Source organism: Silene latifolia, chromosome 10 (assembly GCF_048544455.1).
Source record: "Silene latifolia isolate original U9 population chromosome 10, ASM4854445v1, whole genome shotgun sequence".
Taxonomy (NCBI): domain Eukaryota; kingdom Viridiplantae; phylum Streptophyta; class Magnoliopsida; order Caryophyllales; family Caryophyllaceae; genus Silene; species Silene latifolia.
The window spans coordinates 129063507-129077468 of record NC_133535.1 but is presented as its reverse complement, the minus strand read 5'-3'; the positions used below and the strand labels follow the sequence as shown (position 1 = coordinate 129077468).

Below are 13962 nucleotides of genomic sequence, written 5' to 3'. Positions count from 1 at the left end.
CAACAACAACAACAACAACAACAACAACAACAACAACAACAACAACAACAACAACAACAACAACAACAACAACAACAAACAACAACAACAACAACAACAACAACAACAACAACAACAACAACAACAACAACAACAACAACAACAACAACAACAACAACAACAACAACAACAACAACAACAACAACAACAACAACAACAACAACAACAACAACAACAACAACAACAACAACAACAACAACAACAACAACAACAACAACAACAACAACAACAACAACAACAAGTTGTCCACATCGGGAAATTGAGTGGCTGATGAGATATTTATAAGGGCTTTCACCCACCACTTAGTAACAAGGCCTTGTGCTTTTGGGCTGAAGTGTGGACAAATAATGGGCCCGAAAGTAAACACCCATCTTATTGGGGTTGTGTTACGACGGTGGTGCGTCGGGTTGTTACATATAAATTAAATTACTAAATCTCGTGTATCACATTCTTAAATAATAAAATCTCATATTTAATAAATATAAAGTACTACACCGTTGACTCGATCTTTGACCTTAACTAAAAATGCGAGGTATTACAGTCTTCCCTCCTTAAAAAGAATTTCATCCCGAAATTCACCATACTTCACTACCCAGCTAAACAATTGAGGATCTTGGTGAACTCCGCATAATGTCGGAAATGCATTCTAACATGATATTAGCGACTTCACGAGTCGGGATAATGGAGGATTTGATGTTCATAACATATTTCGGAAGTGTATTGCATAATGAGTCGTGTTTTGGTATATTGAGTTGCATATTACATTGTGGTGATATTTGTGTATGTCGGAGTCTGTGGTGATACTTGGTTGTTTAGGAGACGTAAAGCTGTTGGGAGACCGTCTTACGCTTGGGTCGGCTCTTGGATCTTCCCAGTCCAAGAGGGATGTGCACATTGATGACTTGAGTAAGGAGAGACGTGTGTGGTTGAGACACGACGTTTGGAAGGGGATTCGATTGGCTTTCGGACCCGGTACCACGGGTGTGTCCCGAGTAGCTTGTTACGGACTGTAGTCCGGCTGTTTGGTGGGTGGTGATGTGGTGCCGTCACTGGGTTGTGGGAACGTCTAGGTGTGTTCTGGTATTGGTATAATGGTCTTATATTAGTGTCTTGTTCATAACATTGGCATGTTGTATATTTACATATAGTAGTGTTTTTTATGTCTTATTATCGAAATTGGCGTGTTTAGGTGGTATGTAAATTGTCACCTATTTCCGGGATGACCTGTGTGTAACAACCATGTTAAATGAGAAGATAATAATTAATTACCTCTCTCAAAAAGATGGGGGTGCTTTGCTCGCATAGAGTATTCAGTCTCCCATGTCTCTTCCTCGAACTTGTCGCACCTCCAAAGAACTTTAACTAAAGGCACAACTTTATTTCTAAGACGTTTTTCCTTCTTATCCAAGATGTGAATAGGTCGCTCCTCATAGGTCAAGTTAGGCTCAATTTCCAGGACTTCAGTTTGCAAGACGTGACTGGAATCGCTAATGTACTTCCTTAGCTGAGAAATATGGAACATGCCGTGAACCTTCCGAAGATTAGCTGGCAACTCCAACTTATATGCCACTGAACCAATTCTCTTTATCACCTCATAAGGACCCACATACTTAGGACTCAACTTCCCTTTGATTCCAAACCTTCTAACACCCTTTATCGGAGAAACTTTGAGAAACACCTTGTCACCCACCTCGAACTCCAAAGGTTGTCGTCTTATATCTGCATGAGATTTCTATCTATCTTGAGCTGCCTTCATCCTTTCTCGAATAAGTTTGACGCCGCCAATGGTCTCTTGTAGCTTCTCAGGATCTAATTCACGGACTTCACTAGCTTGATCCCAACATAACAGACTGCGGCATTTCCTCCCGTACAAAGCCTCGTAAGGAGCCATCTTGATAGTTGCATGGTAACTGTTATTGTAGGAAAACTCAACCAAAGGCAAATTCTTCTCCCAATTGGCTTGAAAATCCAAGGCACAAGCACGGAGCATATCTTCAAGGGTTTGAATATTTCTCGATGTCTGTCCATCTGTAGCGGCATGAAAAGCTGTACTCATCATCAATTTGCTACCCATAGCTTTTTGCAATGCTTCCCAAAAACGGGACCAAAATCTCGGATCTTGATCGTACACAATCTTCATAGGAACATCGTGATATCTTGCTACCTCATCTACATATGCACTTGCCAAACGATCTAAACTCCAAGTCTATGTGATTGGCACGAAACGAGCACACTTCATCAGAGGATCCACGATCACCCAAACAGCATCTTTACCACCAATAGTTCTCGGCAATGCCATCACAAAGTCCATAGAGATAGACTCCCACTTCCAAGTAAGAATCGCCAACGGCTGCAACAAACCACCCGGTATCTTATGGTCAATTTTAACCTGCTGGCAAGTAAGACACTTACTCACAAACTCAGCAATGTCATTCCTCATGCGAGGCCACCAAAACTGGAGCTGTAAATCCTGATACATCTTATCACTACCTGGATGCACTGAATATGACGTATGATGCGCCTCACTCAAAATCTTTACCTTCAACTTGACATCGTCAGGGATACACCATCTACCTCGAAACTTGAGAACCCCATCTAGATTGACTCCAAAACCAACAGCTTTACCATTACCCAACTTAGAACGGATCACAGCCACCTTAGAATCAGCTACCTGCTTCTCTCGGATCTCCCGGAACAACTCCGGTTCAGCCACCATGGCATTCAAGCACACACTACTAGGTTCTACAAACTCCAAATTAAGCTTTCTAAACTCTGCACACAAATCATCTGGCAAAATTCCGATAGAGCTAACAGAATGAACGGTCTTCCTACTGAGAGCATCAGCTATAACATTGGCCTTCCCTTCATGATAAAGCAACTCCACATCATAATCATTAACCAACTTTAACCAGCGTCTCTGTCTTGGGTTTAAGTCCTTTTGAGTGAAAACGTACCTGAGACTCTTGTGGTCAGTGTAGATGCGGCATCGAACTCCAATCAAGTAGTGTCGCCATATCTTAAGAGCATGTACCACAACTGCTAACTCTAGATCGTGCGTCGGATAATTCACCTCGTGTACTTTCAACTGCCTTGAAGCATAAGCAATCACCTTTCTATTTTACATCAGGACACAACCCAGCCCATTCTTAGAAGCATCGCAAAAGATGTCAAACTCAACACCATTTTCGGGTAAGGTCAAAACAGGAGCAGAAGTCAGTCTTGCTTTCAACTCTTGAAAAGCCTTCTCACACACCTCAGACCAAATAAACTTTGATTCCTTCTCCAGCAACTGAGTCATCGGTCTTGCCAGTTTAGAAAAATCCTTGACAAATCTGTGATAATAAACAGCCAAACCCAAGAAGCTTCGAATCTCATTGACATTAGCCGGACTCTTCCATTCCAAAACAGCCTCCACCTTAGAAGGATCCACCATTACGCCTTTCTTTGATGATATGCCCCAAAAATGACACCTCCTTTAACCAAAATTCACACTTAGAAAATTTGCATACCACTTCTGCTTACGAAGAATATCGAGTATTGCACGGAGATGCAGTTTATGCTCGCTCTCACCCTTGGAATAAATCAAGATGTCATCAATGAAAACCACCACACACTTATCCAAATACTCCCTGAAAGTCCTATTCATCTTGTCCATGAAAACGGCAGGAGCATTTGTCAACCCAAAAGACATCACCTTAAACTCGTAATGACCATATCACGTACTGAAAGCTGTCTTCGGGATGACGGCCTCCTTAACTGGAATCTGATGATAGCCTGATCTCAAATCAATCTTGGAGAACACACTTGCACCCCTCAACTGATCGAACAGATTGTTAATCATGGGTAACGGGTACTTATTCTTGATGGTCACACGGTTCAGTTCACGGCAGTCTATAGACAGCCTCATACTACCATCCTTCTTCTTGACAAACAAATCAGGAGCACCCCACGGGGAAGCACTCGGGTGGATAAAACCCTCTCGATCATTTTATTTAGCTGTTTCTTCAATTCTTGTAATTCGATAGGAGCCACACGGTAAGGAGCCTTCGCAATAGGTCCGGTCCCTGGTACAAGATCGATAACAAACTCAACGTCCCTCTCTGGAGGTATATCTGGTAGCTCATCTGGGAAAACATCTGCATACTCACTGACAACCGGAACATCTTCAAGTTTTGGTAACGATGGAGCACTCGTCACCACACATAGATACACTTAGTGTCCTTTCCTCTGCATGCCAAAAAGCTTCATTGCTGAAATTAACTTGATACCTGGTTACATTCTCATTCCTCTATAAGTCAACTTCGTACCACACGGACTCTTAAGAAAAATCTTCTGGTCTCGGCATTGAAATCTAGCATCGTAACGGGATAACCAATCCATGCCTAGAATGATGTCAAACTCGGCTAAGGAGAAACTAATAAGAGTAGCTGGAAGGATACATCCCGCAATAGAGATAGGAACGTCCTTGAATACCGTGGAACATGAAACAACTTCGCCTGACGGTAAGGATATAGGAGTGGTCTCAGCAAAATGGGAAACATGAACAGCTTTCTTGGCATAGGATGCGGATATAAAAGATAAAGATGCGCCAGTATCGAATAAAATATAAGTAGGAATATCTGAAACTATAAACATACCAGTAATCACATTTGGGTGTGACTCAGCCTCAGCACGGCTCATCACGAAGATACGTCCCTTCGGCTTAGGGACATTCACATCAGCAGGAGTAGTATCTTTCTTGGGATAATCAACAGCTTTGTGACCCAGTTCTTTGCAATTATAACATCCCAAAGGATTACCCTTACAGTCCCTCCCAGGATGGTAGGTCTTCTGGCAACTGTAGCATACTTTGTCTTTGTTCTGAACATTCTTCTGAAATCCTTTCTGGTTCTCATGCTTGCCTTTCTTGTAATTGTAGGCATGCGAAGTAGAAGGAATAAACGGCCTCTTGGAAGATTTATCACTCTCAGTTACCGTCTCAAGTCTGACCGCCTCAATAGCACCCTCAGCCCAAAGAGCTTCATCATAAACACGAGCAAAAGTATCATTATCCCTTTTCACCATACCCTGGATCTTAGCCTTTAACCCCTGCCTGAAAAAGAAAGTCCTCTGTGCTTTATTAGGAATCATAGGTTCAGCAAAATGGGCTAGAGCATTAAACTGATCAGTATATGCCTGTACGGACAAATCCCCTTGCTTGAAATTCAGGAACTCTGCCATCTTCAGGTGTTTCACTTGAGTAGGATAGAATCTTGCTTCCAAAAGAGTCTTGAATCTCTCCCAGCCAAAACCTGGTTCCAAGGTAGCAATGGGACCAGTCATAGCCTACCAACGATCAGCTTCTTTCTCGAGAAAATGTGCAGCAATGTTAACTTTATCAGCCTCTGCAACACGGTAGAGAATGAAATGCTTCTCCATATCCCTGATCCACTCTGACATTAGCACAGGATCAACAATTCCATCATAAATCTTGGCGTTACTCCTCGCAATCCGGCTTGCAATATTGATATAATGGTTATGGTTGTTGTTGTTGTTGTTGTTGTTGTTGTTGTTGTTGTTGTTGTTGTTGTTGTTGTTGTTGTTGTTGTTGTTGTTGTTGTTGTTGTTGTTGTTGTTGTTGTTGTTGTTGTTGTTGTTGTTGTTGTTGTTGTTGTTGTTGTTGTTGTTGTTGTTGTTGTTGTTGTTGTTGTTGTTGTTGTTGTTGTTGTTGTTGTTGTTGTTGTTGTTGTTGTTGTTGTTGTTGTTGTTGTTGTTGTTGTTGTTGTTGTTGTTGTTGTTGTTGTTGTTGTTGTTGTTGTTGTTGTTGTTGTTGTTGTTGTTGTTGTTGTTGTTGTTGTTGTTGTTGTTGTTGTTGTTGTAGTAGTAGTACTATTATTAGTACTACTATTATCATATGTTGCATGAGCTACTACACACGATCCAAAACCAGCCCAACTCCCTTTCCCGCACTACTACAAAACTTGTGATGGACATCGGACTTTTCACTATATGGACATCGGATACACAACCGATGTAGAGTTTGGTCATGTCCATTGTGGATTAATGGACATCGGATTTTAAACCGATGTCCATTAAAATTTGCACATCGGATTTTTAGGAAAATCGATGTCTATTTGATCAATGGACATCGGATTTTTAGGAAAACCGATGTCTATTTTATCAATGGACATCGGATATTTAGGAGAACTGATGTCTATTTGATCAATAGACATCAGTTTTTTGCAAAAATTCGATGTCTATAATTATTATTTTTTATTAAAAAAAAATATTACGCTGTTGCCCATATTAGTCGTACCCATGATGACAATGCAATATGATTCCATAATCAACAACAAAATATCTGTATACAATCAATCGGTTATCCAAAGCCAATTACAAAAAAATTTCTACATAATGTGTCAAATTTACTTAGACGACTAACCTATACAAAAATATAAACCGATATGTAAACTGAGGCAAGACTACTTGGCAGCCTCAGATTTGCTCATCTCCCATTGGGCATATTACCAAGAGAATCTGGTTCAACCAACAAAGTTAACGAGAAAACAAAATATGAACATAGAAGATCCTATATAACTAACGAGACACATACGTTGCTGTATTTTAAGTATCACAACTACTAGCAATACACTCACCTGAATGTGAGGAGCTTGGAAAATTTCCTGTATGGCCGCTTCAACTTGTGCCATACCGACAAGGGTACAACAGAAGCCACCAAACAAAGAGGATGAACAACAAAAACAACAAAATATAAAAATTAGAAGAAGAACAAGAAGAACAAGACAGGGAGAATGTAATAGTTGGCATTATACAACATAAGCCATCAAACACCAAACAGAGAGGACGATAAACTAAAACAAAAACAAAAACAAGAAGAAGAAGAAGTGGTTCTCTGCAGAATTAGAAAAAGGGGTACCTGATGTTCATACAGCCAATTCTCTGAATAAGGAAACTAAACATCTGAGAGCAGATGAGTGGAATAAAAATAGAAACAAATATAAAGGATTTCACAGCTAAATTCCACTAAAATCACCAACAATTGTACATAATCCTCTCTAGCCTTGAAATATGGAGTAGCAGTCCAGTAAAAATGGATATAAGACATTTGTCGACTAAAACAAATTCATCATCAAATTTTCAGCATACAATTAAAAACAAGATGCTTCAAAAGATTTCATGTTCTTGATAACTATAAATTGATGATCGATATCTGACTGCTCGTAGTCCTGAGATTTAAGATACACAGACACAAATTGACAAAGTGAATTCAAGTCCAGATGCAAATGAATTTGTCAAATGTTGAAATTCAAAAAGAAGCTGCAATTTTTAAGGCATCATATATAATGCATCAAAATGAAACTATTTCAAACTGACATAATGATATTTTAATTTCTAATAACTAGTTAGCTTTACAAAGTCCTTTATCGGGTATCTTTGTTGTGCAAAGCAATTGCCAACTATACCTAAGGCAGTCTACAACTAAAAATTATCTAAGATTGGCTACTGTTAATTAATAGCCAATAAGATACTTAATCAGCATATTGCGTCTTGATTATTCTTTTGATTAGCATCATTTGTTTTGGAACTCAATCTCAGTCTAAATTATATCAACTAGGAGAAAGCTAAGGCATCCCACTCATGATAAATTATATCAACTAGGCAGGCTTCATCAAACACACATGAGAAAGAAGATCATACCAAAGGAATCTGGTAGATATCAGGGTCATTCACGTGATCAATAATCCAAGTTATCGCATCCTCGAGGCTAGAATTTCCTGATGACAAAAGATAATATAGAACTAAATAAGACAGGTAGCAAATATCCATACATAGGACCATAAAAAGGAAAGCGATTGAAGAAAAAGAGACTAGTCTTTTGATGCCCACATGCAAAACTCAGTTCAAGACCATCATCTTAATTTTTATATCAAGGACTGGACATAATTTCTCAATTCCAAATTCCGGAGATTGTAACATTATCCAACGATTGTAACTGGAAAATTAGCTCATTGATAAAGAAGTTAAAATTAAAAGTCGAAAGAACCAGGCAAGCCACTATCACCGTACAGAAAAATAAAAAATGAAGTCCTAAAAAGTATGTACAAAACAACCTTCTTTATTTAATGATTACCTCATTTTGTAGCTTTTCATCCAGCCGGTATTTGTAAGATAACCGATAACGCCACTAATGAGTAATAATGGCCGATTTAAGTAGAACATCCAGGCGATAAATTAAAGGAAAAAAAATCAACCTTCTGCTCTTGCAATCTGGAGATCATATCATCAGAAACTTCGGCATAATAAGAACTGGAAGCCAATTAAAACACAGATTAACAATGTTGTAATTTGTAAAAATTGATGTGGCTCATGCATTAGCCATAACCTAAATTACCTCTTCTCAACAACTTTAGCAGCAAAATTGCTTCTCCCCTGCAGGATAAGTTCCAAAGTCTGCAATGGCAAGCAAAAGGTGAATAACTTCAACAGAATGTCAATTACAAATTAAATTATATAAACAAGTGTGTGGAGCTTAACACTTAAGACAACCTTTCCACGGCCCTTCATCAATATCCACTGTATGATGAGACTCAAATCACTAAAGAAGTTTTAAAAGAACAAACTCAAACTAACCTGTGAGAGGTTGAAGGAATCAGATTCCAAGGTCATAACTTTTTTCTTCTTTTTAAGAATTTTGGAACACAAATCACCTCTACTCTTCACCATCTGCTCAGTCTCCTCCATGAGCCGCTTTGTTTCATGCTTGGCTAAACCATCATAACATACAGACCGAAGTAAGTTTTTAGTTAAGCAAATGAAACACAATCTTCTCGTGTAAGGTATGATTAAAACTCTAATACTCTTACAGATCACTAACACGAAAAACCACCAACTTAACGACATGACTATGAATTTTCTTCTAAAAATGGCTTGCTGAAGTCATCTCTAATCTCTTTTCAGAGAAGCACAATCATCTCAAATATCACTATCAATCTATCCAAATTCCTGATAAAATAGTCATACTGACCAGAATAATGAAGTGCTCAAGTTGCATAAGAGAACGGGAATCCCATTTCATTCAGTTGCTCCAGTAGCCTTTGATTTACTTCAGGAACTACCATTGTCTAGAATACTAAACCACAATCAAATCATCTCCCCATTCGAACTTAACAAACCTTACAAGTAATCAAGCATTTACACATATTAGTCGAAAGCAATTCCCACTTAATTGATAATATAATTGGAAGTATAATATACAACCGCAGGAGCTGTATTGTATCCACAAAATTGCAATTCCAACAATCCTTCCATTTTTCTCAAATCGATTAAAAAGATTCATTACCCAGTTAAACTGAAATTTAATTGAAGGTCTAACCCTAAGACTTAATTGTACCCAAATTAGTAAAATAACTTAATTAATAAGCCCTAAATGTTAAAACAATACCTAAATTCATGATAAAATGAAATTCAAATGAGGAAAAACAAAGGATTTAATGAAAAATTTGATAAATACCAACCTGATTGAGAACTGCATACGAACTAGCTGATGAGGTGCTGCTGGAAGTAATAAGAAGGGTCACGAGGTTGGTGCCGGAAATGACGTGGTGTTGTGGGTGACGAGGTGGCTACCGGCGTTCAGCATTGAGGTGAGGAACAATAATGGCGAAGTTGGGTGTGGAGGGAGATGAAATCAGAATAAAAAGGGGTAGTGGGACACTAAGGGTTTAGGTAGAAAAGAATGTATGCATTGGAAATTATAAGTGATGGCGGTGAGGCAAATATTTTTGCTGCTTATAATTTTCACTTTAGATGCACATCGCTTAAATGCAATGTTCCATGTCCATGACTTTTATATAGACATGGGTTTTATTAAATATCACATGTCCTTTAAAATCAGAAATAATGGACATGTGTTTTTTAACGCAACCGATGTACATATAATTATATGCACATCAGGTTTTTGCAAACAACCGATGTGCATGTTATGTACGTCGGTTTTCCAGACAATCCGATGTCCATCGACTGATGTCCATAACGAGTTTTGTAGTAGTGGCGACTCATTCATTATTTTATTACTAATTATCTTCTTATTTGCAATTATTAGTATAAATGCCTTTTAATTAACTATTTGAATTACATAATTTATTCTTATAAATACTTATCAAATTACGGGTATTACAGTCTTCTCCCTTAAAATGAACTTTGTCCCGAAATTCACCCAAAAATGCTACAAAAGCCTCATGAAACCATCAACACATCTGAATGCCATTTCAAATCATTATCATTGCAACACAATTAACTCACTTAACCATTATCAAACCATATCATACTTATCAAAATGTATCACAAAATAAACTTAAAACATGAAGTGTCACATTATAAGACAGAAGTTTTTTAAAAAAAAAAACGGACGAAGGGTGTATGACAGGCGGGTGGTGTTGACCAAAGGGGGAGGTGTTGACTTGTGTAGGCTTTATCTACCTTAGATATTTTAACGAGAGAAATAATAAAAATAATAATAAAGTTATATAGTAAGCTTCCTAGAAGTTTACATCAACCACCTACCCTTCCAACTATATAAACATATCTCATGCGTCACCATCTCTTTTATTCCACATCAAAAACTCAAATTATATCTAATCACCTTACATCAATTGTTTACGTTTGACCAAAAACCGACCTTGATCCGCTGCATTGACCGAACGTTGACCGACGGGTTGACCACCGTCGGGTTTAGCCGTGTGTGGGGTGTTGTTTGGGGTGATTTTGGGTGATTGTTTTGGGTAGTTTTTATCTTAGTTTTGTCAACAAGAATAGTTTATAATTGTATGCAATCTAATTGTTGTTTAGGTGATGGATTTGTGGAAGAGTCTTTCTAAGTTTAATTGTCTATTGAATTGTGAAGATTTGCTAAAGGTAGGATATCTACTCAACCTTACTTGTTTGTTAAATTAATGAATTGATGAATTTCTTATAAGACGGATTATTGTTACATTGTTGTCGTAAGATGAATTATTATTGCATTGTTGGCATAAGACAAATTGTTATTGCATTGTTTTTATGATAATTATTCCACCATGAGTTTATTGTTACAATTGTTGTCTTGAGTATCTTATAATTATACTATTATAACTGTTGGTTGGTTCTTTGTTGTTTATTGGCATCTTAAAAGAGGATTGGTGTAACACCCCCATCTACCAAGGAGCCTTAACAAGACCTTCCCCAGTAGATAAGGGCGTTACCATCTCGGTTGCCCGAGGACAATAATAATCAAATGTCGATTAAAGAACAGTTATATTAAATTACAAGTAATATAAACAAAATAAAGATACAACTCGTGACTATGATCAACTATGTGAACCTATCTCTGCCATGACTCGTGGTAGACTCGTCCCTCCAAGCACCCAGCTATGATCCAGACATCAACCTGCTAAGACCGACTGCTCACCATAGTGGATCACGGAAGACACAACACAAGAAGACAACACAACAACACCACACAAGGTCAGTAACTGAAGGAACATACAAGAACAAACACAACAAGACATAACAAATTACACACGCCACCAACTCCAATCACCCACACACCTCTGACTGCCCGAAGGTTTAGTCTTGCCAGGTTACCAATCGCAACCAATAATCCACACCGCCAGTGGGGGACTGCAGCCGTTCCAACCTAAGCCCCGCTCATCTCATCCGAGAAATAACCCATGTTCCTTAATGTGCACTTCCCTCTGTGGCGGGTTCCACAGACGGTGAATCAAAGGCGTGAAGCCACTCCCGCAAGTGACTCCACTCAGCCGAGGACGCACCTCGAGAACCACAGACAAACAATCACAATGACCAATCACAACCAATCCACAAGACCACCAAAGATACTAAAACCAACCATGCAATACAAACGACACACTAGACAACCAACAGTACTGAGAAGGAAAACCTACCTTTAGCAACTCGCAGCGATTCCGCCCACGACCATAAGATAACGAGCAACCACCATAACCACCTATAACAACCAGGATAACCACCCATTACTACAACTATAATCACAACTGAAACCAAGGGAGACGATGATGATGATGACAACATACATATACAAAGCAATCCGGCGTCAAGACCGCTACCCAACTCAAGCATCCCATCCCTATGGTGTAACCACTCTCAAAGGCCTCAAGGAGATGAACCATGGTGAATGAGAAGTGAAATGGCGGCATCTTAGTTTAGGAGAGAAAGAGAAGAAATGATTTGGGTTTCACGATATCACGATATAGCCTCCGCTACTCGATCGAGTGACTAAGCTACTCGATCGAGTAGCCTTCGCTAGATCGAGTACACGAACACAAAGGCTCCCAACGTCACAAGGTTACTCGTAAAGTTTTTGAAGGTCTGGATAGGTGTCCAAGGTGAGTCAATGACGGTCAACGGGTCTCTAAAAGGACGGGTATTACAATTGGTATTGTGATTGTGATTATTGGTCGGCCAGGCACGAGTATGTTGAAGTGTCGTGGACCTGTGAAATTGTGGCCGGCCAGGCACGGTGGTGTTTTAGTAACCGTGGACCTGAGCGATGATTATGATGTGTCGGTTTTGTAGCACTCGGTTATGCGGTGAGTGACGGTTTGAGGTGCGAGTGTTTTGTTATCTTTTTGTTGCAACTTTATTATATTTACTTAATGCTTTTTAGTTATCCTACTCAACCTCGTGGTTGACCGTGTATTCATGAACACCTGTGATGAACCAAATATTGGAGAGCAGATTGATTGACAGGTTAACTTTTTAGATGTGCTGGATGCTTGGAGGGAGCTTGGGACGTACGACCTTCGTCAGAGTCTAGAGATCACTTAGTTTATTCAGACACTATTTCTATTATTTAGGATGCAGTTGTATTAAAACATAATTTTATCATTTAATTATCTCGTTGGAACTTTTGTAATAAAACCATTTGAGGCAGTGTAATTATATCGTCTTAAAGTACTTTGATAATTGTTTGTCTTTTATACTTACTAGATCAGGCAACTGAGATGGTAACACCTTTATTTATCCGGGAATTTCTTACTAAAGGCTCTCAAAGTACATTAAGATTAAGATTTCGCATTTTATAATAACACGTTGACTTACGAGGTACTCGTTCGAGTACGGACATACTCGACCGAGTACGCCTTACTCGCTCGAGTATCTTAACTACTTGGGCGAGTAACCCTAGCTAGGTCGAGTAATACGTTACGTTGGTCTACTACTCTCTCCCGTATCCTTTTCTAAGGTTCTCCTTTGGTCAATAGGTTAGTCAATAGGTCCCTAACAAGGCGGGTATTACAGTCTTCCCCCTTTAAAAGGAACTTTGTCCCCGAAGTTCATCCCACACTTCCCAAAGCAATGCAACTAAGCAAACTTATATAGCACCAAATGCTTTTGACGACCATACCACTACTGTGTTACTGTAGATACCTCATTTCTGCACCTCCCGCAAACCACCCGGTAATGATTGGGCCGCATGTTTGGTACGCGGAACGATTTGTGACAGTTCGTAAGTTTATCGTCAAGTGATTGCTCAAACACTGATGTCTACCTCGTAGTCGTTATCTACGTGCCGATACGGTCGTTTTGACAGTAATTAGAGTACATTTGGAGTCCGGGCCTAAAACCGTCTTCATTTTCTGATAACCGTTAAATCCCGAGTCAGATTGTTCTGGAATGTTCCGGATATTTCTATTCCATATTTTATAAATATTTCACAATCTTTTAATCTTTGGTAAACAATTTCCCCTAATATTCAGACAAGATATTAAGGAAAACCAAATTATCCCGTTATTCCATAACTTAAGCACGGAAATATTTCTTCCGCAGGAGGAAACCACTTGGGAACAGACGCAGCAGGTGCTGCGCCTCTTCCAAGAGACGCAGTGACTGCTGCGCCTCTTCCCAGGT

The 13962-nt window shown here is 39.1% G+C and overlaps 1 protein-coding gene across 1 annotated transcript; it reads right to left on the bottom strand.

Annotated features, from left to right (window-relative positions):
• Nucleotides 1-3514: 3514 nt before the first annotated feature.
• On the bottom strand, nt 3515-5361 carry LOC141608210 (uncharacterized). The gene is made up of 3 exons (XM_074427572.1): nt 4347-5361; nt 4015-4202; nt 3515-3733 (listed from the first exon to the last, which is right to left on the bottom strand). Exons 1-3 carry the CDS (start codon nt 5359-5361, stop codon nt 3515-3517), a joined length of 1422 nt encoding a protein of 473 aa, XP_074283673.1.
• Between the last annotated feature and the right edge of the window lie 8601 nt (nt 5362-13962).

Coding starts and splice junctions, on each gene's coding strand:
- LOC141608210 (XM_074427572.1), bottom strand. CDS start 5,361: ATGACTGGTCCCATTGCTACCTTGGAACCAGGTTTTGGCTGGGAGAGA. Junction 4,203..4,346: donor TTTTCTTAAGAGTCCGTGTG/GTACGAAGTTGA, acceptor CAAAACTTGAAG/ATGTTCCGGTTGTCAGTGAG. Junction 3,734..4,014: donor TAAATAAAATGATCGAGAGG/GTTTTATCCACC, acceptor TACGAGTTTAAG/GTGATGTCTTTTGGGTTGAC.